Here is a 27,435-nt window from a genome sequence, read left to right on the forward strand (position 1 = left end):
ATTTCGTAGGAAACTAAAACAGTGGTGAAGTTGAAAGAAGTTATGGAAGAATTATGCAAGGGCAGAATAATTCAATGAAGTGGCAGTAAAATCTTTTCAAAGCCAACAATGAAAACAAAGAAATGTCCTAAGATAGCTGAATAAATGTGAAATCCAATTAAGCATGAAGAAAGTCAGCTACAACCTTAATGGAGACTGTGGAATTCACTTTACTCAAATCCAAAGGAAAAATCAGTTAGCAGCATAACTTGAACTTAGGAGAGGCCAACTCCTTACTGAAGATATGGATTTGGGGTCCCTGTTTTTACAGTGACTATTCCAAGCAGCTTGACATGTTGATCAGTGTCCTGGGGAGAATACAACTCCTTTCTCAAACAAAGCCTCTGGTAGATTTGCAGCCAGAGTCCACCGAGATGGTCACCCCATCTAGCTCATGATAACTTTTCCTTAGTTGGTTAGTGCTTTTAACCCCAGAAAATTTCAGAATACAATATAGAGATGAAGTAAATCAGATCTAAATTATTAATACGCTACATTAAATTCCAAAATAGGTTTTTGCAATCATTGGGACAATCTAAGTATATTTGGCATTTAAAATGTTTGCAATCTTTAAGAAAATGTAGCTTATCAAGGTTTCTAACAAATTACCCTTCTGACATCAATTTAAATAGGTAATTAAGTAATTAATTTTAGGCTCCTTATGTTAAGTCAAAAGGTATAAACAGTATTAGAAGGCTTAATAAAGCTTAAAAATCGCCATCTTTAGAAGCTTACTTTATTAGCTTTGCTTGGAGTGGTTTCAGTATTTGGGAAGGTTTTGCCTGTTAGAGAAATGTAAAAGGCTTTTAAAAAGAGAATTGAACATATTAAATTTATAAAAGCAAAGAACACTGTTTAAAGGATGTTTACGAGCTAGGCTTGTAACTGAAATTGATTAAGGAAGGTTGGCTTATTCTGTTTGAGTTGAAGAGACATTAATCAAGAACTCCCTTTAAGGGTGGTTGTTAAAATTACTACATTTATAAGTAGAATAGGATTCATGAGTTTATGCATTCAGCATATTTACTGAGTATCTACGGTATGCCAGACACTATTATGGATGCCAAGAATACAGCAATGAATAAAACAAGGGCAAAAAATCATTATCTTTATATTGCCTACATTCATTAAACTTAAGAGCTTTAGAAAAAAAACTAAGTTATTAAGTGTTTTGCTTTATTACGTAGGATATTCATTTTTAAACCAGTTAGCCATAACTAGTCTTTTCCTTGGCTCAAAAGTTCTACTAAGGGACACCAAAAAACACTTTGACAAGTGTCTCCATTCATCTTTTTATCACTAGTGACTAGCTCATATAGAACACTCAAAAATGTGCATACTTTGAGTGTTGAATCTTCTATACTGTCTGATTTTTTTCACTTGCAAGAAATTTGAATTAACCAAGATTTTCTTCAAGAAGGTTGAGGAGCTATGAGATATTTACGTCTTCATGTAATCAATCAGATTTTGTTTCTCCTGACACCTAAATTAAGGAATAAATTTTCTAATGGAGGGAAAAGAGGAAAGTAACTTTGGCAATGGAAACACTTGTGGAGAATAGGGAAATCACTGGATTGGGGACATATTAAGGTGCAGGGTTGGGAGTGCTCAGGGCAGCTGGGAACTTGGGGGAATTGAGTGAGGGGTGCAGAAAGAGTGGTAGAAAAATGCACAGGATTCTCAACTATTTCAAAAACTTCCTCCACTCAGGAAAGAGAAAAAACATTTTTTTTTTTTACCCCAGGTAATAATCCGTTCCCAAAACCGAGAAGTTGAAATTGCTTCGTTACAAAGTTCCATGTGGGTAAATAAAGCTCTTGCAAGACAACCTGAAAACGCAAACACTCTATGATAAATGTTTCTCAGTTCTAAAGAGCCCACTTACAACCAATCTCTTGAAACATATCCAATTTGCAAATTGGCCATTATTTTGAAAACCAAAAATCACAAGATTCTCACGGAGGCAGTCCCAGCAAACTCCAAGGAACTGAAATCCAGCAATGACCTAAACTACTGGTTTTCCAGAGCAAGTCTGAAGCTACAAACTCACTGAGTCTGAAACCCGTTTTTCAGCTGCCTCCATCCCTCAGTGGTCACAAACCGCATATTCCAAAACTGCAGGCCACCTCCTGGCTCCTGCTCCTCCTCCACCAGCTGACAGCTCCCAATCATTAAGGCTAACTGCAAATTCCCCACAATGACCTTTAGGGACCAATTAGAGAGCAGAGGGGTTGGGGTGGGGGTGGGGACGGGGGTGGGAGGGTGGGGGGAGTCTTCTGGGGTTGGAGGGGTTGGGGGGGTGTTTGGGGTAGGCAGTGTTAACTCCTCAGGCTCTACAGTCTGAAAGATCTACCACCCCCTGGCTAGGCAGGATTCTCCAGCTTTCTGCACCTGTTTGTTCATCTGTAAACTAAGGATTATACTGATACCTACTCATGGGGTTTCTGAGGGTTTTAAATGAGACGATGCATGTGCAACAACGTGCTGCCTGACACAGTGAGGGCTCAGATTTACACTGCCGCATGGGTTCCCCAATTTCTAACAAGTGAACAAACAGGAAAACATGTCATATTTTCTGCTTCCAGGGTTCTATAAATGTAAACAGTAATTGCCAACCTCTTGATTGATGTAGTAACTTACTGCTCTCTTCTTTCAATGTTAAAGAAACCAAGAAACAATCCAGTTCCTATTGGCTCTGGAGATGCTGGGATGAGGTACAGGTTTATAAATACTATTCTATGGGCTGACAAGGATTTGGCTTTAATGTAGTGAATGAAAATTTCATGAAAAAAGAGTTATGAAGAAAAAGTGCTGTGTTTGAAATGACAGATTTTTAAAACAATCAGTACCTTTTCAGACATTCGGTCCCATACTGGAATAAAATACCACTGATAATAATTTCTTGAGAAAATGATTTTTCTAAATTGATCCATATAAACCAGGCTGTTATTAGGAGGGGAAAATGAGTTTAATAATACAGTATTAGATCGAGTTTCACCCAGGAATGGTGTACTGTAAAAAATGTTTCCAATATTCATTTACCTCGGGTAACTTTAGTGTTGTAAATACTTGTATCATAGTGAGGTAGATAGTTAAAAAAAACTCTCCATTAGACAATTAGAATTTTGTAATAATATTTAAGGAAATGATAACATTATGAAAGGAAGAAATATCTGATTAATGCTTAACTTTGTACAACTCAAATATAAACTTTAAAAATATTAGAAATTATAACATTTGAGTGCATATAACGTTTTGTACATTAAGATGAATTGCATGCTGTCCAGTTCCTCTTTGCACTTTCAGTCACCTTAAATAAACAAATATATACAGCCTTAACAGAACAACAGTGCATCCAAAGCAAATGTGCATTTTAAATTATTTCTCCTGGCCAAGTTTTTTTTTTTTTTTTTTTTTTTTAACTTAACATTTTATATTAGCATTTATTATCATTCCCACACTTTCCTTGACAGTTTGTAGTTCTCTGAACCAAGCAAGCAACAGGTTTACATTGGGAGAGAGCAAAACCACATAGGAAAAACAGAACTTTTTTTTTTGTTGTTTAATGGTTGGTGCAAGTTCCCTTGCTTAAATCACTTCATGGTCAAAGATGAGAAGGAAGCTAAGTCTTCAAACGGCCTGCATATGACCAGTATTTGAAAATAATACTGGTGCAGGTTGGGGGAAAGTTCATGTTTTGTTCTCTCTGGGAATCGGTATTTAAATTGTGCTCTCTCCTGCTTTCTTCTGGGAGGTGAATTCCATCCCTGCCTCCTTCTTTCCTGCCCATTCCCCATCTCCCACCCCAAGCTCAATGTAACACTTTGCTCTTTTCACAGTTTTTCATTACTACGTTTTAGAAGCACTGCCTAACTAGTAATTACAATCCGAAACAATTCTTTTGGGGGAGCCCTGGGCTATTCTGGCTGGTAATCTTTCAGGAATGTCAGAGAGAGGGGAGGGAAAATAGATTTTAAAGAAACCTCAGACACATGCACTGGGTCACCTTTCATCTCCCTTCCCTCCTCCTGGCCTGTCCCTTTATCCCTGTCCTCCTGGGGGGCCCACCAGCTCCCCTCTTGCCCTTGCCCTCTGATTTCTTTGGTCTTTTTCACCTCCTCTGCACCTCTTACCTTACTTATATAGTTCCCCAACCCTACTCTTTAAAAAAAATTGAGAAATCATCTTCTTAAAAGGGGGTTTCTGAATCTTTGGCAAGTTACGTTTTTTTAAAAAAAACCTGTTTGAAACAGATGTCATAAAAAGGCTTTTTGGTGGGTTGTCTCCAGCCTAGGCACATTAGCCTCAGCTTCAGCACCAATGAGATGCAGGCCTTGTGGTTTCTCATTATCCTTCAGGGGGCTCCATTTGGATAATTCTTGTCATTCCATCCATACCAACTCCCCTTTACCGATGAGAAAAAGCAATAGTAAAGGCAGGAACCCGAGCCCTCTGTATCCAGCTGGAGGTTGCCAGTTCCCTGGACTGGGAGAAGCCAGGGCAGAGCCGAGTCGCAGGAGTCACCCAAGTGGGCCAAAAAGGCGCTTGGGTCCACCTCCCCCAAATCTCTTCTAAAGGTGAGGGCCTCTCCTGGCTTTCCTATTGCCTCTGCCAATTTCCCTATTCTAACTCTTCAGCTTGGGAGGCCACAAGACATGGGCTGTGCCACAGCCAGAAAGACCACATCTTTTTACAGACAGAAAACACCAACGAAGCCAAAGCTGCGGTGAGAGGTGATCCTCCTACACTGCTTTCCTTTTTAAATTACTATTTTTGAATCCATGGAGCAGTTGAGAAACAAGTATGTGTCTCCCCTTCCCCCTCCTCCTATCAAAATCTGTGACAGACACAAGGAAATCCAAAGCCACATTGATAAAGAAAAAAAAAAAAACAAAAACGAAAGAAATCCTCCTTGGTTTGTTTTTCCAGGGTGGCCAGGCAAGGTGTGAAAATCCATAGCTCCCTTTGGGCTGACAGGCGGAAGGTTCTGGGAGGCTGCACTCCCTCCCCTCCCATCCCCCCCGCACGTCCAGGCTGCTCCCCCACTCCTAGTCTCCTCCAAGACCAGTTCCTCCAATCCCCCTCTCTGCAGTCAGGCCTCCCCTCCGCTCCCGGCCAAGGCGGCGGGAAAGGCGCCGCTACCTGCAGCCGCACGACTCCACCACCATGTCTTCGTATTGCTTGTAGACCACGTTATTGCCTGCGTCGATGTACAAGATGCTGATGGGAGTCAGTTTGGTGGGCACGCAGCAGCTGGGCGGCGTGGAGCCGGGGTCCATGGAGTTCATCAGCGTCTGGATAATGGCGTGGTTGGTGGGCTCCAGGTGCGAGCGCAGCGGGAAGTCGCACACGCCCTCGCAGTGGTACGCCTCGTACTCAAGGGGCGCGATAATCCAGTCGTCCCAGCCCAGCTCCTTGAAGTTCACGTGCAGGGGCTTCTTGCTGCAGCGCAACCTCGACTTCTTGCCGTGCCGCTTGCCGTGGCGGCTGGCGAAGGCGGTGCGCCGCCGCCGCCGGCCGGGCGAGGGCAGCCAAGGCCCGGCGTCTGGGGCGCCCGACGGCGGTGGCCAGGATCCCTCTGCGCCCGCGCCCGCGCCGGGGCCCGCAGCCTCGGCCGAGTCCAGCTGCTCGCCCATTTCGGTGAACAGGTTTTTGCGCTGGGACCTGGTGAACACCACAAGCAGGGCGCGCTCCTGAGGGGGCCGCATCCTGCGGCCGAAGCCCAGACTCCGCAGGTCCGGGGACGGTGGCTGCTGGGACCCCGGCGAGGGCGCCTCGGGTTCCCAGGTGCCCGGCTCGCCCCACGCGGCCCGCAGCTCCAAACACAGCTGCTTCCAGGGCTGGTGGCGCAGGCCCTGCCACACGTCGAAGACTTCCCAGCCGGCCCGGGGCGCCCCCTGCGGGTCCAGGGTCCGCGCGTCCAGAAGCAGGGGAGACAGACAGGGGAAGACCTGCACGTGGAGCGGCCAGGCCGGCGGCCCCCGGGGCGTTGCGGGCGCCTGGCGAAAGAGCCGCAGCTCCGCGCCCACCAGCTCTTCTTTGTCTGAGAGCGTGGACACATCAAACAAATAATTCTGTCTCTGGAGAGGAGTGTGTGAGAGATCGTCTGCGAGATAAAAAAAATAATTACAGTCAGTTTCACTTAAGGGGGAAATCAGCCCAGTTCTCTGCGGCCGCCCCCGGGAGGAAGAGGGTGGGGAGCGGAGCAGGCCGGCCAGGGAGTCCAGCTCGGCTGCCCGGGCCTTACCATCCCCAGCCTCCTCACCTGGCGGGCGCGCAGCGCGGTGAGGGGTGCACCACGGAATGTCCCCACCTCCCAGGCAGCGCCGGACTACCCGGGTGGAAGTCGGTGGCTGCTGGAGAGGTGGCTGCAGCAGCTGCCTCCTCGGTTTCCCCTGGGAGGCTGCGTAACCACTAATGTGCCCCTTGTGGTCGCGAGCCTGGGCCGCGCTTCCCCCCAGACCGCCTCTCGGCTGGCTCCTTGTCATCATTCACGTCTGGGCGCAAATGTCACTTCCTCTGAGAGGCCATCCCAGACCACCCTGATCTAAAATACCTTCTGTCGGTCAATACCACAGGAACCTGGTCTATTATCTTCCCAGCACTTTCCATTATCTACAGCTACCTCATTTATATTTGTCTCATTAGTGGTCTGCCGTTCCCAGCAACACTCCGCCCCCACCAGCCCCACAGGGACTGGGACGATGTCCATGTCCGTCTTGCTCATCACAGTACCTAGAGCCGTGCCTGACCTAGAGCACACGCTGGTGAATGATTTAGAAACTTCTAGAGCAGCGATTCTCAGTGTTGGCTGCACCTTAGAATCATCTGGGGAACTTAAAAAATACCAATGCCAGGGCTAAGCCTCAGACTTAGTGACTCAATATCTGAGCACAGAGTACTGGGCTTGGGTGTCGGGTATGCTGTTAACTTTTTTTTTGAAGCTCCAGGATGATTTTAAGATGCAATCCCAGTTTAGATGCATTGGTCTGGGGGTAACATTGCTGCCTTTTTGGCAGTTTTGCTGGGGCATTTAGGTGGAACACAATGCAAACAGAATGAAGGGCTGCCAAGTGGGGTTTTTTTGTTTGTTTGTTTGTTTTCTTAATTCCCACAGCAAACAAAAGAGCAATGGGGATCTCAGAAGTCTGCAGGGAGCAAATGAATGAAACACACACCAGGCTTCTGTCCAATGAGAAGATCCTGCAGTCAATAAGAAATAGATACACCTTGAGGGAGAAAACTCAAAGACACTTACACACACACTCTCTCTCACACACGGTGGCATGCCTCCCACAGACCCAATCTGAAATCCTCTTGCTTTGCAATTAATAGAATTTTTGGTTACAAGTGGAAAAAAGAAAGTTGAGGCACATGGGATGCAGTGGGCTTTTAAAACCCAAGGTGAATTCTTCTGGACCGAGGCAAAACTGGACTTTTTTTTTTTTTTTTGACACATTTTTGCATGAAGCTAACCCCACTTCAATGTGCAAGGCGGAAAGCTAACCAGATTTTCCCGGGCTGGCTTCCCATAAAATATTTACAACCCAGCAAATTAAAAAATCCCCAAAGCCCCCAGCTTTCCCCCAGAAGCTAGTAAAGTTTGGGTTGATTTCAATAGTACCGTTTCACTGGGTCCTGGGCCCAACCCTCACCGCCTGTCCAGATGCGTCTTGGGGCACTGACTGTGGAGCCTCGGCCACACCCAGTCCCCACTCTGGGCTGACCGCAGGGCCGGCTACCTCCCTCTGACACACATGCCCTGACCTGAGATGGAGCTGTGGGCAGGGTTAGAGAGGTGAAAAGAGAAAAGCTGCTGGAGGCAGTTGATTTATGGAAGCCAAGACCTTCAAACCGACCAGGGTCACATTAAAATCAGTGGGAATTCAGCACACTTTCTTTTCCTCTGTTAAAGAAGCCTCTGTCTGACATTGCTCAGTCACTGCCCAAATCTTAGGACCTATCTCCTTAGGCTTCATTTTCCTACCTTTTGTATTTGTCTCCTCAAATGTGTGATGAGAGGGACAAACCTAAAGCACATACTGCACTAGCTAACGGTTATAATAGCTAACATAACTTTAATCTTTATCTTATCCACATTCTCAGTTCTGTAAGGGGGTAGGTACTAGAATTGTTCCCATTTTGCAGAAGAAAATAAAGTCAATTACCCAATGTCAGATAGCTAGTAAGCGCTGAGGCTGAGATTCAGACCTAGGTCTGTTTCATTTCAAAGGTGGAACTCTTAATTCCTATGCCCTATTGCTTCTCCACTGTAGTTCAGGTCCTACAGTCTAACAGCAACCAGAACTGGCTGGAGTGTAAGGGAGGGGGGATTCAATACCAAATTATATTTACAGGGTTTGTCAGGAATAAATGATTTCTCCCTTAAGAAATCATTTCCATCCCTGCTTGCAGGACTCTTGAGACAGCCTGTCCCTGGCTGGAGAGCATTAGGCAGGTGTCAAGGATAATGATTTCTTTATTTCTCTCTCATGCAACATGGAGCAGTCAACTTATTTTCATTTTCACTCTTTTTTGTAAGTTTGGACTACTAAAGGGTTAGTCTGCACAGCAGAGACATTTGTCTAGTCCTCAAGAGTGATCAGACTGAGGAAAGCATCTGTAAATGGGAGTCTCTACTGATTCTGCAGCCTTAGGATTGCAGATGATCTTTCTACCAAGACCAGCCCACTCTTACCCATTTCTAGGGCTCAGGGCAAGAGTACACGTGGGGGCTTCAGCCCATGTCTTGCTCCCTTTCTTCCCACACTAGCTCCATCCACACTTTGAGGGCCCTCACCTGCATTCACATGAACGCTATAACCCACAGATCCAAGCTTCCCAGGTCATCGGGAGCACACATTGGTGGTGTGGTCCACTCTGGGAGGACAGAGTGAACACAGTGATGAAGAGGCCAGCTACCCAGGCCCTGGATGTGGGCTCAAAGCTATTTGGGCAAGCAATCTGTGGCCCCAGGTAATTGGGGCATGGTCTAGCACAGTGGCTTTCAAATCCACTAAACCCGCAGGTGGTCCCTAAATCTGCAGCATCAGCATCACATAGGAACTTGTTAGAGATGCAAATTCTCAGGCCACAGAGGCCTGGCATGGAACTTATTATTAGCATTTCTAATAAACTCCCAAAGGAGGTTTAGACTTTGAGAACCACTGGTCTAGAAGAAGGAGGGGTGCAGGCTCTGGAAAAGCATGCCCCCTTGGCTCCTGGGATTCCCCACCCTTTGGAGAAGGGACAAAGCCAGGCCCTTCAGAGCACAAGGCCTAGGGCAGGGTCTGAGGCAGTACTCGCTAGAATCAGGTTACTTTCTCTCCCAGCCCCTTCCTGCCCCCTACAGCCACCCCATTATTTTACCCTTTCAGACACACGTTCTCTTACTGGGTGCCCAGAACCTCTCAGCCCTAAATAGAAGGTCCAAAAAGTTGACTGCTCTGTGCTGCTCTCCCACAGGCCACATTCCCCACCTGTCTGGGCCTGCTCTGGAGCCAGGCATCATAGAAATACCCCAGGGGAAGCAGTGGGCCTGGCTAGTGTACACAGCCCCCCACGGTGACCCTTCAGATGCTCTTCCAGCTGACCTGGCATAATAGCAAGGCTTGGCCGGCTGCGGTGGGCCACCTGTGGGCAGGAAGCCTGCCCCCAACACTCCCCTGCACAAACCTCTAGGCCTAAGTCCTTTAAAACAAGGGCTGTGTCATCAAACGACCCTCTCTTCCATTCACTTGCTTCGAAACATGCACTTTTCTTTCCAAGTCTGTTTGTGGCACTTCTGGACACTCCTGGAAGTGAACCTTATGCTTTAGGCCTTTGCATTGAAGTTGATCAGTAATATATGATGGGAACTTTTAATTTTGCTTTTAAATTTCATCAACCTTGTTTGCTATAGCTTAGCTCACATCCCAGTTAACTTAGTATTTGTTGAGTATTAGACATATAAGTCTTCCAAGTTATAATTCTTGGATTTGTCCTTATCCACTTTACCTGGTGGAAGGTGGGTGAGGGGAGGAGGCAAGCAAACTACTGGTGTATCTGATGAAAATTCTTCTTTTAAGTTAAGAACAAGTTGGGAGAAGTCTAACAGCACCTCATACAGACATGCACTTCTGGTGTGAATATATACAAAACAAAAAAGGAAAACAAGTAAGGGAATGAGAAAAAGAACTAACCACTTGCAAAACAACTAACCACTTGCAAAACAGGTGCTGTTACACTCATTTTGAAGCTGAGGAAATTGACTTAAAAAGGTAATCTGTCCACGATCAACATACATGATTGGAGGAAGCTAGAGAAGCAAACACCAGAGAATGCTAATGGGGAAAGGTAAGCAGGATGCCGTTTCCAGGCCATCACAGACCGGACGCCCTGCAACCAGCAGCCTTAAGGGCCCCCTGAGGGAGCGAGGCACAGAGGCAGGAAACACACCTTGCTGGCCCTCCCGGGTGCCTATTCCTAGGCGATTCCCTGGGCCGCCCAGTATAGGGTTTCTGGTAACCGGTAACTACGTTTGGTTTTGGATGGGAAAGTGGGCCCGGGACCGCATTTTTACAAGACATTGCTGAGATGACCCTCTTAAGGATCTTAGTTGGATTTTCTGTCACCCGCCAGTCCCGAGGTTGCTTCAACATTCCCGATCTGCAGGCCTTTTCCCACCGCAAACTGTGGACTCCCGGATGCTCCCATCCTCTGAGTTTGTGGTGACCCTGGAAGTCCTCAGGCCTGGCATTTGCTAACCACCATCCGCCTCCCCTAGCGGCCCCACCATGTGTCCCACCACATGTGCTCATGGATGCCCAGACCCCACGACTCAGGGGAGACCCAGAAAACCAAGAAGACGGGAGGGCTTTCCCATCACCATCCCAAGCCCGGATGGGGGTCAGGAATGGAGATAACCAGGTATCTTTGCAGCTGAGCCATTCCCCACATATTAGAGCTAGCAGCAGCAGGTAACCCTTGGGCACCACCTTTTGTGCCAGGTATGTGCTTAGCGCTGCGATGCCCTCTGTCACTGAATCCTCACTGTAAGCATCAGAAGTCTATCTCATTGCTACCCTCATTTACAGATGAGAAAATCGAGGCTCTGGAGGTGTCCTAATTTGCCCAATGTCTTGCAACTAGTAATGTGCAAGTTCTGAAGGTCCTAATTCCAAACGCTGGTCCCCAGTCCTGCAGCCACACCCCCCTAGCAGGGTTCTCTTCTGGCGGTGGAGCACAAGGAGGGAGGGAGCAGAATACTGATATTCATCATCTATGCAGTCAGCACAGGGAAGGCGTCCTCTGAGCCCAGCATCCATGGCTGGGTTTGGAGTCATTTCTTCCTTAGATCTCTTAGCTTCAGAGCTACCCTGAGGTGTCAAAGTACATCGGGTTGGAAACAGCTACCCCTACTGAGTAACAAATGAGCCACCAGCCCCTCTCCTCTGAGGTGTGAAGTCCTCAGGGCAACCTGTGCCATCCCCTTGGAATGCGGTGATCTCCTGGGCATGTTCCCTGAAGGTGTAACCTTGTCGTGAATCAGGCCTCTGTTGAGATCTGAGTCTTGCAAAGTGTTGACTGGTTGCTGGCATCCTCACTGAAGAGTGGATTCAGGAAGCAATCAATTCAATTCATCCTCTTCATGGTGCCTAGGTTCCAGTACTCTGGCTTGACCACCCAGCACAGTACCGTAATAGCAAACACTGGGGTAGCACTTACTATATGCTGGGCATCATCTAAGTTGTACAACTTGTATTAACTCATTTAATCTTCAAAACAACACATTGGAAAGGTACCAGTATTGTCCTCATCCTATGGATCAGGAAACCAAGACACACAGAGCTTAAGAATAACTTGCCCAAGACTGTAAGAGGTAGAGCTGACAGTCTGGCTCCAGTATCTGTGCCAACACCCTGGGTATCACAACTTTTGATTTCTGTGCTTGGTGGTTCCACCTGGATTCTGAGGAGATTCTTTTCTCTTCCCTGCTGCCTGTAGCTGAAGTGCATCAAAACCTGGTCTTCAAAGGTCACTCATTTCTTTATCAGCAGAACCGAAGGGAGCAACATTGAATTTTTGAAAGAGAACTTACAAGGAAACGTAATTTTCTCATCTGCAAAATGGGGATAATAATACCAGCTCACAGAGCAGCTGAGCAGGGCAAATGAGATAAGATGTGGAAAAGATCTCTGAAGACTTTATGCAAATGTTAGTTACTACTGGTACTGAGGAGTTGGAGTCTAAGATACCTAGATTTGAATCCCGATTCATGACTTAGTGGCTAGGTGAACTTGGGCACGCCATATAATCTCTCAAAGCTGCATATGCCTCATTTGTAAAATGGGGATATGGTGGCTTGGCGCTATGTACCCAGATTATGTTCTTAATCTCAATCCATTCCTGTGAGTGTGAACCCATTGTAAATAAGACCTTCTGATGAGGTTACTTCAAGTAAGATGTGGCACAAGTGAATCAGAACAGATCTTAATCCTACTACTGGAGTCCTATAAAAGTGGAATGAATGCAGAGAGAAAGAGAGTAAGCCACAGGAAGAAGCCAGAAGTCAATGGAATCCAAAGAAACCAGGAGAGGCTGCCACATACATTGCCATGTGACAGAAAAGCCAAGGACCAAGGATTGCCAGGAGCCAGCCCCAGAATGCCAGTCTTCTGGGAGAAAGCTTCACTTTGGAGACACCATGATTTTGGACGTCTCCTAGCCTCAAACCCATGAACCAATTAATTCCCGTTGTTTAAGCCAATCCATTGCATGGTACATTTTTTAGCAGACAGGAAACCAAAACAGGGGATAACTATCCCTCCTTTGCAGGGTCACTGTAAAGATCAGAGTCACTAATATGGCACAGAGCAATCAATCACTCAGTGAATGCAGCAACTATTGCTATTACCTCTTATATACAGATGAGGAGAAATGACCTATTCCCCTCTTGTCCGGAGGGAGTAAAGGAAAGGTGCTAGGCAGGAGGGGTAGAGAAAAAGGTGCTTGGGTTTCTGCTCCTCAGGGGCTTAGCCGATGGCAATGCCCTCAGTGGCCACAGCATCACCCCATCTCCTTGATCCTTCGCACACCTGTGGTGCCATGTCCCCATATCCACTACCACTGCCTCTTCCACAGTGACAGTTGAATGGATGACTTCCATCCCATTACAAATCAATAATTAGGACACTCCTTGCACATCCCTTCCTCTGCAGGGTCAAGGCCAGTGCTAGCCATCAGGGCTCCCTGGCTGGGGAGCCACAGTCTTGAGTGGTCTGCCCCTCACCCATCTCCTGGGCGCCCACTGTGCCCGTCTGAGGGGAGTGAGGAGGCGAGGGTGTTCACTGGGCGGCGATATTCCCCATCTTCACCCAGCACAGAGCTACGTACATGGTCGGGGAAAAGAGGCTTTGTTTACAGCACGAGGCCCAGCCGGCGCCGTGGATCACACCCTGGTCGGTCGTTCAGTGTGTCAGTGCGTGTCTCCTTGCCACACACCCATTGGCCCAACTTCTATCTGGGTTTTTCTTGGCTTCCTCAGTGCCTTTCCCCACAGCTAACCCTGCATTTCTCAGCTTCTTTCCTTCTTCCAAAGAGCAGGGAGGCCCAAGGCGGGTCCTTCACGGAGTCTCAGAGAGGCTTTTCCATTTCTCTTTCCCAGGCCTCGGGATCCGCGCCTTCGGCCGACGAAGAGCCTGGGTCTTGGGGAGTTTACAGTCTTACGCGGGTCTGAAGCCCTGCCTGGATCCCACAAAGAAATCCCATTGTTAGCAAAGTGAGCTCTGACTCAGCGTGAGGCAAAAAAGGAGTAAGGTTTTTGAGGAACCTCGGATCCTACCAGACCGAACCCTAACTCTGCGTGCCCCCGAAGTCTCAGCACAGCCTTCAGTGACCGTAACGCCAACCCTGACGGCGCAGCTTTCTGGAGGAGACACTGGTCGGGTGTTCGCCCGCTCCGGCGAGCACTGGGCAGCCCAGCAAGACCCCAGAGTGCTCCAGGAAAACTTCCTGTGTCTCTCTAGGATGAAACGAATAAATTTATCAAGTAGTTCCCACGAACTTCGTTGGTAACAATCCTCGTGGCCATGTACTCAAGCGCGGGGTCGGAGAGCCAGAGAAGCAAAGCCGAGGTCAAAGACACTTCACCCCGGACTCACGACCAATTCACAGAGTCTCGATTCTTAATTTGACATCTTTGCAAATGAAACCCAGACGGAATCTCTGAACCTTCAGGCCAGCGCCAGGCCCTCCCGGACTCCGCCTCCCCGCGGCGCGCACGCAGCCTGCGCCATGACGCCGGGTAGGGGTACACCCCCGCTCTCCGCAGGTCACGGCCGTCCGCCTGCGGCAGCGCGACCGAGGCACGTACCTGGTTGATTTGCTGGGGAAAACCCTCCCTGCGCCGTCGAACCAATAGGGCCAGCCGGGAGCCGGGGGAAGCGACACAGTCCCTCTAGGAACGGAGGGTAGGGGTCGGGGAAGGGAAGTCGCAGCCCGGAAGCCGCTGTCGGAGCTGGAACACCATCCTGCCGCTTGACTCTCCTGAGAGTTTTGAGGTAAAATATTTAGAAGAAAAGGTGTCCGTTTTGTGTAGTTTCCCTCCCCCGCTGCTTCGAACCCGACCAGTTCTTAGACTGGGATAGAGAGGGTGTAAAATTGGCTTTATTATCGTGGGCAAGACATTGGCCCGCAGTGCCAGGGGTCCTATCTCTAGAGGCGCAGAGAAAAAAGTGGTATGTTCAAGTGCTTGGCCCTGTGCAGCCTCTGAAGAAGAGACCGTCGCAACCCCGCTCCCCTTCATTCACATTGGTCTGACTCTCGAAACCACGTCGTAGCAAAACGAGATTCGTGGTGACGGCCGCGGACCGCAATCTATCATGGTTCGGTTTCCTTCCCCGTGGGGCGTTGAATAGGCAGTCAGCTGGGAAGTGGGGTGCGGCTGGACCAGTTTGCCTGGGAAGGCACGTTTACAAAGCAGGCGCACGGATTCTCCTTGGCTTCCGGGATGCAGGGGGGAAGGTGTGTAAGGAACCCCCACCAAGCCAACCCTCCTTGCTGTCCCTGCTGCCGCCCTCTGCCCTTCTTTCCAAGCCAACTTGACACCAGCCTGGGCCGGAGGCCGGGCCCTCTCCTCGTCTGCACAACCTAGCTGTGCACCGCCCCGGGGAGTTGGGGCCACTCGCCGCGCAGCGCGCGCTTCTCCCGGAACATCGGCCAGCACCGCCCCCGCCCGCCGTCTCCGGGCGCGTGCAGCCCCCAACCCTCGGCCCCCAGCAGCGCTAATGGACTGTCCCGGAAGGCAGAGAGCGGCGACCCTGGAACCCATTAGGCAGACGACGTCCTATTTAATTCCTGTAAACAGGAGACACCATTTAGCCAACATTGACCTTAAAAAATAAACAGCCAGGGCTTCAAGGGAAGCAACGGAACGGCACGGTGGTTCCACATTCCTGCCTTCCACACCTGGGAGCCTCAGCTTGGATCTCGTCCCAGGGTCCACAGAGAGTCGTTGATCCGGGTTATTTAGCGACCGAGGGGTTATCGAACCTCGCTTTACTTAAAAGTTCCCAGGTTTTATTGTTGACTTGCTCTGGATCGTTTGATGCACGCAGCAGTCCTGGCAGGATACAGAAGTTCTCTGTCCTACACTATTTCTATCACATCATCTTTCCCCCACCTCCCGAATCCAGTCCCCTCCCTCCGCACCTCCCGCCCCAGAAAGACGTCAACAGTTTCGAGGAGGTCCGCCGCCAGAACCCGGCAAACTGTAGCCGGGGAAATTCTATTGCGCTAGGGGCTCCTTCAGTGCAGCACCCGGGTTTCCCGCGGGTCCACGCGACACGCCTCCTCTCTAGTGGAAAGGGAGAGCTTTCCGGTCCTGATTCAGTTTGGGAATGAAGGGATTCTCAAGGTCTGTCGTGCGCTGTGGTTTGGGTGAGTTTTTATTTTTGACTTGCAGAAACGACAAGCATGATTGGGCACGGTTTTTGTTACCTTCCCCCACCTGCAGCTCCTCTGCGCAAACGCCCAGAGGCCAGAGAGCCTCGCGCGTTGCGAAAACGCGCAGCGTGCTTCTGAGATTGGCCTCCCCAGCCGAGGAAGGTTGCCACGATTCCCGGCACGAACTGCGCTCTCACTGCAAAAGACGCTAGTTGTTTCCTAACTTCTTGCTTTTTCCTGTAAGACGGCCCTTAGGGCCTTGAGGATGGGAGTGATCATAACTGATACTTAACAAGCCAATGGCTAAGCGGTTGGTTTGTGGCCTTTAAAAAGGTCTTAATCCTTTCGGGCAGAAGAGCAGACAACTTCTAGCTTAAGTCTTCCTTCCCCTACCCTCGGTCTTTTTCCAAAGACCTTCAGTTTCATCCGGTTGGAGACGGAACCTGAACAGCAGCGCAAGGTCTCGCGCTGGTGCTCCTGCGGGCACGCACTCACACGCAAACACTTGAATGCTCAGCAAGCCTTTTCCAAGGCTGTTCCCTCTTTCCGGAGAAATAAAGCCTAGATTGGAACCTTCTGCCCGGCTTCCTCACTTGGCCGTCTGGTCTGAATTAGTGTTTTTATAAGGGACTCAAACAAATCGAATACAAGGTCACCAAATAATTAACAGTTGTGAATTCCCTCCGTCCCCATTAAAATACTTCCCTGCTTATATTTGATTTTCCGTTTGCCAACGACAACAGGGTCCCGGCAAAGCGCTGCTGCGTTGATTACCCCACCTTGGGGCCCAGGTCCACCCCCAAACCCGCTATTTTGCATAAACACGCGGTACCAGACGAACTTCAATCGCGAGGGAACCAGGCAGCTTTCCGAATGTCGTCCCTGCAGCCGGGCTGTCCCCAGAATTCTCCTGCCCTGCCCCCCTGATAATCATGACCCAGACTGTAAATCAAGAAGCCAGCAAACAATCAGTGGCAAACTATCCTGAGAGTCATTTCTAGGGTTTCAAGTTCCCCAAGGATGTTGCCGTCTCGTTTTGTTTGTATGTGTTCCCTATTGCCTCCTTTCTGAGAGCGCTCTAGTATTAAAACAAAACATTTTTATAGAAGAGCATTCTTTGAAAATCATCTGGAAACCTAACTCACGGCAATATTCTTAGACTCATCTTGGTTCCCTCATTCTTGAGAGTGTTTTTTTTTTTTTCTTATTAGAATTTTGTGGCACTTCTCACTAAATAAACTGAAATTCCTGGTTCTTCCACCCACCCCCTTTCTCCCCCTCCCCCTAGCCATGTTGAATTCATAGAGGTTCTAATTATCTGCCGATCTTAGGTCCCGCAGCTGGGTGTTCAAGGTCCCTCTACTAGTACTCTTTGATGAATCATTTCCCATGCTAACTGTAATTGCTCCATGTCTAAGATGGTCCACTCTGATCCTGTGACTGCCCCAACACACACAAGCCCACACACACGCACACACACATGCAGGCTGTCTCATCTTCATGGATCCAAAAGCATTTTAAAGTACTTAAAAATATATGGATGCATTTTAAAAGATCAGGGATTACGTGGTTTGCGCCTTTGCTAATATAAGCAGAAGGAGGAAGCAAGGCACATCACATATTCAGACCCTTAAATCCAGCTCCAATCCAACCTCTTCCTCCCTTTAACTGAATTTCAACAGACTATAGAGAAATATTAGAGAAGAAATTTGTCAAGATCTTGACTTCAGCTTCTTGCCACCATCACTTAGAAACCACTTCACCCCTTGCCTTACTCACCTAGAGCAGTAGTTAGCATGCAGGATGTGAGCCTCACCTCTCACTAGCTGCATGACCTTAAGCAACTTCCTTTAACCTCTTTTCCTTCGTTAAATTGGGTGAATATAGCACCTTCCCTAGAGATTTCATGAGAAATTAAATGAATGAGATAATTCTATGTAACAGATTTCAGCACAATTCTTGGCTTTTATTATAACCCCTAGATGTTTGGAGACCAAATCTAAAGGGACATATTAAAAACTTACATTAGTGTCTCCTCATGGGCAGGGGTGGGGTTGGTACAGGTTGTGCTGTCTTTGTAGAAGACCTAAGGCGCTCTTCATTCACTTTGGATCAGTTAATCTCTGCTCTCCCAATCCTAACCGCCGCCTTTAGGTGGGAAGGCGCTTCCCGGATGAGAAAGGCTTTTTGTCAAAACCGTATATGAGTAAGTCGCCGGTGCCTCGTGAGCTGGCTTTGGGGTTCCTTTTCGTTGTTCCTCTCCCTGAGGGATCCCGGCTCCTCGGAGCCAAGCCTGGCACATTCGATGGCGATTTGAATATCCCTGAGGCAAGGCGCCAAGTTAGCGGGGCTGGCCCCGCGCTAGGCTGGCCGCTGCTCCTTGCTCCTTGCTTGACAACTCTGCGGGTGATGGGAGGTTGAAGGAGAGAGGTTCAGGGGTTTGGCGCAGTTAAGAGGCCCCACATGAGAGAGGCGGAAGTACTTTCCGGGACCCCGGGATGAGCGGCTGGCGGGTCCCTTCCATCACGGGAGACTAGACACCGTTTGATGTGTTATGACATGAACCCTCAATTAGATCGCTGAGTTGAAACACTCCAATCAGGGGCCCGATGCTAAGCAAGCCCCGGAAGGTCCAGCCCGAGGTCACCGCCAGTGACACATCAAATCAAAATCAGTGAGAGGGAAAGTGAGGCTTTCCCTTCATCAGGCTCGGGCTGCAGCCTGCAACGGACCCCCTACCCTACGTGCCCCCTCCGGCCGGCCCGTGACTCGCACTCCTTCGCCCCAGCGCGGTGTGGGAACCGCGCTCCCAGCCAGCTAACTGCCTTTCTTTGGGTTTTCTGGGAACCTGGGGGCGGGGTGGAGACGGCGCCTTTGAAGCTGCCTCCCGGGTGGTCATGCCGCGTCTCCTCCCAGTGTGCCACCGCGTTTCGCCCCAGCCCTTGACGGCATTCCGGGGCTGAAGATGGACGTCTGGATCTCGGTCTGGCTATCCTGGAGACCTTGGCTCGGGAAAGGAGCCCCCACCCCCCACCCCCAGCCTGGGCGCGCAGCCAGTCCCTCCCCTACCTCCGGCCCCCAGGAGCACACAGCGCGGTGTCCTGGGGAGGCTGCAGGGCAAGCAAGGGTGAAGCGAACACGCGTTTGCGCCAAACCTGGAGCCCGCAGAGACTCTCCACGCTTGCCTGAACCCTCATGTTGCCGTATACACTTCGGAAAGACCCACAGGGTCTCTTGGTCTTGTGCCAGACCCACAGGGCTCAGCGAACGCGTTAGGGATGCCTGCTTGGAGGAGAGGTGGAGATTCTTCACTTCCCTTTCGGGAATAGAAAATACGCGGCCAATAACTGGCCATTCCGGGCCTCCGGGATTTCTACCCGTGTGTGTGTTGGGGTGGGGGTGGATGGGATGCTCTTGAGCAATTTTCTCCGAGCCCCTTTAGTCTGTACTTCGATGAGGATAGTAGGAAAGGCCGACAATAAACAGAGGATTGGAGGGAGGGGTGGGGGGTGTGGCGAGCCGTGCTGGAGGCACCGAGGCTGGGACCCACTTGCAGCGCTACGAAGAAGCCACGTGTCTTTGCAAAGGTGACTTCAGGAGTCCTAAAATCATCTTAAAATACCCGGTGTTAATTTGCCATCCAAGCTTTCAGCAGCTAATGAACCTCGCTGACCCCAGGCTGCAGCGGCAAACTCGGCGTGGGCAAAACCCTTGCCCGCAAGGAAGGAGACTTCAAGAAGGGATGCTGGGTCCTGAGCCGGGAGTGGACCAGGGCTGCGGGGCCCTTAGCCTGCAATGAGAAGCTTCCAGAACGTGCGAGGGCCCAAGGCAGCCAGGGTGAAGAAGATACCTCAGCCTGAACCCCAGCTCTTGAGGGTCCCCAGGCGACCCCACTGTCACTGATCCAGAAGCAGGAGGCTGGGAAGGGGTCAAAGCCATGGGACAAAGTCTGGAGAGTTCTGGTATGTCGGTAACTGCCTATCTCTCTTATTCGTTCCTTCCTTTCTTCTCGCCACCCCCCCCCCCTTCCTTCCCTATCTTTTTCTCCTTTTCCTGGTTTCTCCTTTCAGGTTATTGTCTCCTCTCTTAAGAATTGGGCTTTAGCCCCTGTGGATCTCTCCCTAATTCCTAGGACAAGGGGGGGCCGCAAGGTTTTCCCGATCGTACTGGCCACGCTGCGGACTAACAACAGTGGCAAGGAAGGGGCGCAGGGGTTCCCCCAGACACATATGCACCCGCACCATCAGTGGGATGGAGCGATGGGGCCACCGGTGGAAGCGCAGCGCGAGGAACGTTGCCCAGCTGAGAAAAGTGGATGGGCTCACCCATGCACCCATGCAGATCAAGTACCAACGAACTCCCAAACTTAGCCTCCTCTGCCCCCGGCCTGCCTGGCCAGTTGCTGCCACTGCCTTTTTAGAAATGTCTTGGGTCGTGGCCTCGAAGCGGCCGGGAGCCGGACCCACTAGCTGGTAAGTCCCAGGGCGCGAGCCTCCCGCCTGGCTGACGAACCCCGCACCAGCCACAGGGACGGAATGGAGAGCTCGCGTGGCGGCTGGACCAGGCGTTGCCCTGCACCGCTTGCGGACTTGCTCCTCCGACCGCGGGACTTGCTTCTGCGGGCTTTCCCCGGGACGGACAGGAACTCTAGGCTTTCCAAAACTCACGCACCCCCTACGGCCCGCCGCATCTGCCTGGCAGCTCAGGCCGCAGACCGCGCATCCCGCACGAGCACCTGGCGCGGGTGCTGTTGGTCCCTTCGGCAGATCGCTTCGGGGATGTTCCGACTCCTCTCCAGCCGAGGTCATCCACCTGCCTCATCCACACACACCCCCACCCCCACACATTTCATACACCAGCCACCGGACAAGCGGCCACCACGCCACTTTCTGCAAAGAAGGAAGGGAGAAGAAAGGAAGGAAGAAAAGAATGAAGCGAGAAAGAGAGGATTGCAGACTGGAATAAAATGCAGCCACATAGAGAATCTTCTAGGGCTTGAGAAAAATAATTTAAGAAAAGAAAGGGCATAGTGTGCAGAGCGGGAAGGGAATTCACAAATCCCAAACTCCCCGCCTGAACTGAGCAGCGCCCTGACTGCAGAGCTCCAGGAAGCGAGGAGTCAGGCGTCTTCTCCACCACTTACCTAATCCCCTGTCTACAAAGCTAGTGATCGTATTAGCCGTCTTGGAAGACTGGAAAAAACTGGCATTGATGCCCAGCTTCTCGGCGATGGAGTAAGTCCTGTAGATTGACAGCATGTAATCGTGGGGCACCACCCGGGGGCCCCTGCTGGGCGGCTCGCGGTCCTGGGGCTGCTGTGGTCGCTGCCGCCGGGGATCGTCCTGCGGCCGCGTCTGTGGCTCCTGGCGCTCCGGGGGCACTCGGTCCTCCCCAATCTCCCGCGGCGCCCGCGGCGGCATCTTGCCTTCCTTGCGGCTCCGCATGCCTTTGGCCGAGCCTAGCTCGGCAGACGACGAAGACGATGAGATGGAAGCCTGCTGGAAACCGGGCAAATCCCATAGGAAGCTGATGAGGAAGACGGCCGAGAGCAAGACCTTGGGAGGATCCATGGCGAGCGAGTGGCTGCGTCTCAGGGAGAGGCTGTAGCGGCAGCGCAGAGCGCGAGGGGTACTGCGCGGCTGGACAGCGGCCTGGGCCGGGTTCCTCCGGCGGACTCCGAGTGCTAGGAGCCGGGTCCCAGACACAGAAACCCAGGTCCTGCCACGCCCCCTCCCGCCCCTCGCCGGGAGGGGTGGGGAGGGTGGGAGGAGAGGCCGGGTGGTGCGGGGAGGAGGTATGGGGGGAGAGGGGCTGCGGTGAGCCCGAGTGGCAGGAAGACGCAGCGCCCCCGCGGGACGCGGGCGGGGTTGCCGGGCTGTGCGCGCTGCGCGGGCCCGGAGCGCCGGCCTGGGGAAGACAGTCGCCGCCGCTCTGCGGCGACGGAGGAAGAGGCCGCCCGCAGTGCCAGAGCCCCTCTCGCCCTCTAAGAGGCGCGGTGGCTCCGCAGCGCAGCGCCGGCTCTCGGCCCGGGCCGGCAGCCTACACTTTCCTGGGAGCCAGCGGCCCCGGAGAAAGGAAGCGGAGCCTCTGCCGCAAGCTGTGAGCTGGCTCCGGGCGGTGGTACCTTCCTTCCTCGGCCCGGAACGCCAGGCGGGCAGTTTGCTCTCCTCGGGGGCCAGTCCAGAGTCAGAGAAGCCTCGCGGCGCGCCAGGCGCGGGGCCCAGCTCTGAACAGCCCCATTCTCTCTGTGGGGTACCGCTCTCCACAAAGACAGGGCGTCTGTTCACGGCCCTCGAGGTCAGGAAAAGGCCACGAGTCTTTAGAGTCTGGATCGATGCTGAAAGCTGCTGCGTTTCCACGCAGGCCCCAGCCTCTCCTCTCGCTGTCCCCGACCTCTTTTGACGCTGGCTTTAGCCGCTTCATCTCTCCTCCGTCTGCTCCCTGGGTCCTCTTCCCTCTCACTGCCTGCACCCCGCCTCCACCCAATCCCCATTTCCCTCTCCTCTTTCCCTCCCGCCTTCAATACTTCCTCCTTCCCCAAGTTCTTCCTGCATTCCAATCTCCTCTTTCCCCAGCTTGCTTTTCTTCTCGCTCTGCCCTCCAGTCGGTCTCTTTTTCTTCCCACCCTCTCCCTCCCCAGCTTTCCCCCTCCCCTTCCAGTGGACCCCTCCCTTTGCAGCTCTTCCCCAATCTGTTTCTCTTCAGCCCAGCCTCGCCCCATCATGAGTTTCCCTTATCTGTCCCCAGATTCCCAGTGCTTGTGTTCCCCGCCCACTGCCTCGCTCATTCCTGGGCCTGAATTTAGGAAGACAGCGGGGGCTTCTGTCTCTCCCAGCGTTCTGTGCCCGGGACTGCTATGGAATAGTTTCCTGCACATTTATTGGGTGGTCAGGCATCACCATAAAATTGTCTACTTTAATCGTCCCCAAATTTACTATTTTCATTTTCACAGATGAAAATATGAGGCTCTGAGAAAGGATAAATGACTTTTCCAAGGCTACTCAGCCAAGAGGTCAGGCAGCAAGGGGTGGAACCCGGGGCTTGAGCCCAGTGCTTTACCTGAGACAGCATAGAAGAGTCAATTCCTGGCCTAGTATCTCCATTCCATTTCTTGCTTTTTTTTTCCCCCACTTTATGATTTTATTTGATCTCAGGTGGTTTTCCCCTTCCCCACATTCTTTTTTTGTTTGTTTCCAATTTCTCTACTTTCCTCCCTCTTGCTCTCTTTCCCCTTCTTCCTCTTACTTTTTCAACCTCCTTTCTGCCCTGCAGGGACTGCTCACCTGCCTCCCTGGAGAGGGAGGGAGTTTTGCTCCCCTGCTCCCTTCATCTCTCTTAGAGTCTCTGAACTTTGGGCTATGCTTTCCACCTGGGCCCTGGTCTCCCCAGGTAATGACATGCACCTATAGAGAACTTTTGTGTCAGGCACAGTTCTAAGCTCTTTGCAGATACTAATTCATTTAATTTTCACAGTAATCCTATAACATAGGTGCTGTTGTTAAACCTATTTTACAGATAGGGAAACTGAGGCCCAAGGTCACACTGCTCCACAGTCTGTGCTCTTAACCACTGCATTATACAGCTTGGCTACTCTCCTCTTGATCTCCTCCATGGATGCCCTTTCCTTCTGCTGTATCCCAATCCTTCTTCTTTTCTCTAGTTTTGGTTTCATGATTGTCAAGCTCTGAGACCTTACACCTATTATTCAGAGGTGCTTTGCCATAACCTTTCCTCCCTTCCCTTCTCTGTGCTTAAAATGGTTTATTATTTACTGACCTCACAACATAATAGGAAATGGAATTGAAAGAAAAAAAAATTGTTTCCCAGATTTTTGCCACTACGACAAATCAAAGGTTTTTATTATTTTTTTTATTTTTGTGCATGTTTAATTTTCATATTACTACAATCCAGGAATAGATACTATGTCATATTCTTCCCTTGCCACTTATTATATCCAAAGTATGTTTGCTGGCTCTTCTTTCCATTTGTTTGGTTTTGTTTTACTGCCAGCCTCATTTCCATCTATGTTTCCCCTGGGAACTTCTGTCCCTCTCCACAGACCTTCACTACCTTTCTCCTGGCCTGTGCATGCACCTCTCTGCAAATCCACACATGCAAAACTCCTCATTTCTCACTTGCAAAAGCAGGATTTCTACTCCTGCGTACCTGCCACCCCTGAGATGAGCATGGCCTCGTTTGGCTTGCTCTGCATCACACTCTGTACAACTGCCTCTCAAGTGCCATCGAGGGAAGGCTTCCTCCTTGTGGTCAGTCTCCATCCCTTCCCTGAGGGAAGTGAAAGCTTGCGGTTAGTGTTATCAGAATTTTAATTTCTATCAGTAGGAGTCTGGTTAATGATGATTCATGCTTTCAGAACTTCCATCCAATAAGAAGGTGACCTGCCTGCAACTGCAGCCCTGCATGTTCCCTCTTCATTTTGCCCACAGCACTTATTATCTGCTACAAGTTATCGGTAAACAGGAAACAAAGTAATGAGCCTGTTTGCTGTAGCTTAGGCTCTTTCTGCATACTGGATGGAGTCAAGTGGAATAGGAAATGACACTGGGTAGGACCATCAAGGATGTGGCGAGTCCTCCAGGCTTCAGGTCTCCTCTGGGGCAGGAGGACTCTCCTTGCCCTACCAGCCCCAGGTCTATGCAAGCAGAGTAGCTGCTCTGCCGGGAAGGGCTGCAGCGATTGTTTTACAGGTGAAGAAGCAGAGGCATGGAGAAATTCCGTGGAGAGAGCCTGAGGCCTCAAGTTAATCAGAAATGTAACCAGCACTAGGAACCTAGTTTTTCTGACTCCTAACCAATGCTTCTCCTATATTAAAAAAACAAAAAATATATATTTTGTATATCATGACAATGATTTACAGTAATATATGAAGACTTATCTTCCTCCCTTGTGGGTATGTTTCAAACAGGAATCCACAGCAGTGTTAACAAGGCCACACCCAGGCCCTGGCTGTCACGGTGTGTTTGTGTATGTGTATGGATTGTAAAAAAAAAAATACTAAAAATAGAGCAAACTACAAGTCCAAGTCTGCAGTTAGCGCTCCACTGAACATTTTGAGTATTTAATGTTAGAGAATTTAAACTTTCAGTCTAGTGTCAGATCTCCTTATTAATTTAACGCTTTCTTCAAGAGCATAAAACAGGGCAGAGGTGAGACTGGTGATGCAGGCACATTTAGCAGCTTGTCCCTGGAATTCTTTCCATGGTTAGATTCCCCCCCACCCCCACAACTAGCTGCAGTATGGTATGTGCTGCCTCCCTGTGGATGCTTTGGGAATTGCCTGTGGAGAACCCAAACAGTGAAGGACATGGGAAAGTTTGTAGGCACTTTCCAAGCTGAGCAAGGGATAGTGACGCTAACTAACATAATTTAAAGAAATTAGAGAGTCATACATGAGTGTGTGTAGCATCTGGCACAAAACATCCATAAATAAGGAATCTGGCAGCCCAGAGATACAGGACCAAAAACATACAGAATTGCCCTGTTCCTGTGCTCTTACTGTTTTTAAATTGTTTTCTATTAACCCACGAAGAGAAAATCCTCTTAAATAAACAAAGGAGTTTATTTCTTTTAGAATGTCATTTGCCATTAAAGTGTCACTTAAAAGAGAACTTTTGACATGTAGTATGGGCCCCACCCAGAAGTGAATTCACTATTTTTCAAGGGGCTACCAAAATATATCCTTCCAAGGTATTCTTTCTAATGCATGACATTTGTACAAATGAAGTCACTTTTTTAGTTTAAGGCGCTATCTTCATAGGCCCCAGTTAAAATAAAAACATTATATGGTAGGCTCCCCCATTCACATTCTACTAGCACAATAATGCTATTCTAAATAAATTAATAACCTGGTAATCATATAAAATTAGCTAGCTGTCACCTGTGTGGCCCTGTGCCAGTTTGAATGTATTGTGTCCCCCAAATGCCATTATCTTTGTGGTCTTGTGTGGGGCAGACCCTTGGGTGCTGGTTGGATTTGCTTGGAGTGTGCCCCACCCAGCTGTCGGTGATAATTTTGATGAGATGTTCCCATGGAGGCCTGGCCACACCCATTCAGGGGTGGGCCTTGATCGGTGGAGCTACTTAAATGAGCTGACTGGGGGGGGGGGGGAGAACTGAGTGCAGCTAGGAGTGATGTTTTGAAGAGGAGCAAGCTTGCTAGAGAGGAACGTCCTGGGAGAAAGCCGTTTTGAGGCCGGAGCTTTGGAGCAGATGCCAGCTGCCTTCCTAGCTAGTAGAAGTTTTCCGGACGCCATTGGCCATCCTCCGGTGAAGGTACCTGATTGCTTGGACGCTTTGTGGCCTTAAGACTGTAACTATGTAGTGAAATAAACCCCCGTTTTATAAAAGCCTATCCATCTCTGGTGTTTTGCATTCTGCAGCATTAGCAAACTAGAACAGGCCCCAAATAAATGGGACTCAGTACTGGCAGGTTTTGATTAAAAGAAGGCTAATGACAAAAAGGATGAGGACAGTGGTTTTCAGACTCGGGTCCTTTGAACCCTAGCACCCCTGGCAAAGAGAGCAAGGAGGATACAGGCCACATGGGGCTTACTATATCTCTTTTTGACATTTGCATAGAATTTCATCTGCAGAAAGGGTTCCTAAAAAAACAAAAATGTTGAAAGCCAGTGGCTTACAGTACCAAGCAATGTTCCTCGAAGAGTGGTCGACGGTGGAAAATGTATGGGGTTCCGAGCAGCAGGAGGGAGGTGAGGACTTGGCTTCAGAGAAGTGGAGGCAGAGGCATAAAAGCACAGCAAGGGTACATCTAAGCTAAAACTTGCCTCCTTCACAATTTAGACTGGGAAGTACCAGCCCTGTTAATTCCCCCTACTTTACCCAATTTTATTGAGACTGATTTTTCAATTTCTTGTGTTTGTTTGCTTGCTTGCTTGTTTTGGCACTCCCATACTGTAACAGAATGATTTACAGAATGATTTAAATGAAATGGAATGAAGAGTTGTGCCGGATGACTTTATACTCGTAACCCCTTCCGGCCTCAGTTTCCCCTCCCCGCTGAGCTGAATGGGGCATGACTCAGAGATTCATTAGGTCCATCAACGTGACAGCACTGAGATTGGCAGGGAATTGGAGTTCTAGTTCCAGATACTGAAAGAAGCATGAAGACTCATTGGGAGAATCAAAGCAACCCAGACACGGTTCCCCTTGGGTTCCCCTGCAGGGTGGAAAGATGCCCCGAACATGTTGTAGTTTGCCAGCATCAGTGGTTCTTAAAGCGTGGCTCCAGTCCAGCAGCAGCCGCAGCACCTGGAAACTTGTTAGAAATGCAGATTCCTAGGCCTCACCCCAGACTTAGTTTACCAGGAAAGTGGAGGCTTGTGCCCAGCAATCTGTGTTTTCACAAGCCCTGAGGGAATTCTGATGTGTGTAAATGTTTGAGAGCCACTGGCCTACACCATGAAATAGAGGCAAAATACCTGCCAAGAACTT

The 27,435-nt window shown here is 49.9% G+C and overlaps 1 protein-coding gene across 1 annotated transcript; it reads right to left on the reverse strand.

Annotated features, from left to right (window-relative positions):
- Positions 1-5,177: 5,177 nt before the first annotated feature.
- GDF6 (growth differentiation factor 6) lies at positions 5,178-21,533 on the reverse strand. The gene is made up of 2 exons (XM_037803387.1): positions 21,107-21,533; positions 5,178-6,145 (listed from the first exon to the last, which is right to left on the reverse strand). The coding sequence occupies exons 1-2, from the start codon at positions 21,531-21,533 to the stop codon at positions 5,178-5,180; spliced, it is 1,395 nt and encodes a 464-aa protein (XP_037659315.1).
- Positions 21,534-27,435: the final 5,902 nt, after the last annotated feature.

The sequence above is a fragment of the Choloepus didactylus genome, chromosome 14 (genome assembly GCF_015220235.1).
Source record: "Choloepus didactylus isolate mChoDid1 chromosome 14, mChoDid1.pri, whole genome shotgun sequence".
Lineage (NCBI taxonomy): Eukaryota > Metazoa > Chordata > Mammalia > Pilosa > Megalonychidae > Choloepus > Choloepus didactylus.

Bases quoted from the DNA above. Each gene is read 5' to 3' on its own strand.
- GDF6 (XM_037803387.1), bottom strand. From the start codon at position 21,533: ATGGATCCTCCCAAGGTCTTGCTCTCGGCCGTCTTCCTCATCAGCTTC. The intron at 6,146-21,106 runs GTAAGTGGTGGA...TTTATCTCGCAG, and splicing joins CTTTGTAGACAGGGGATTAG to ACGATCTCTCACACACTCCT.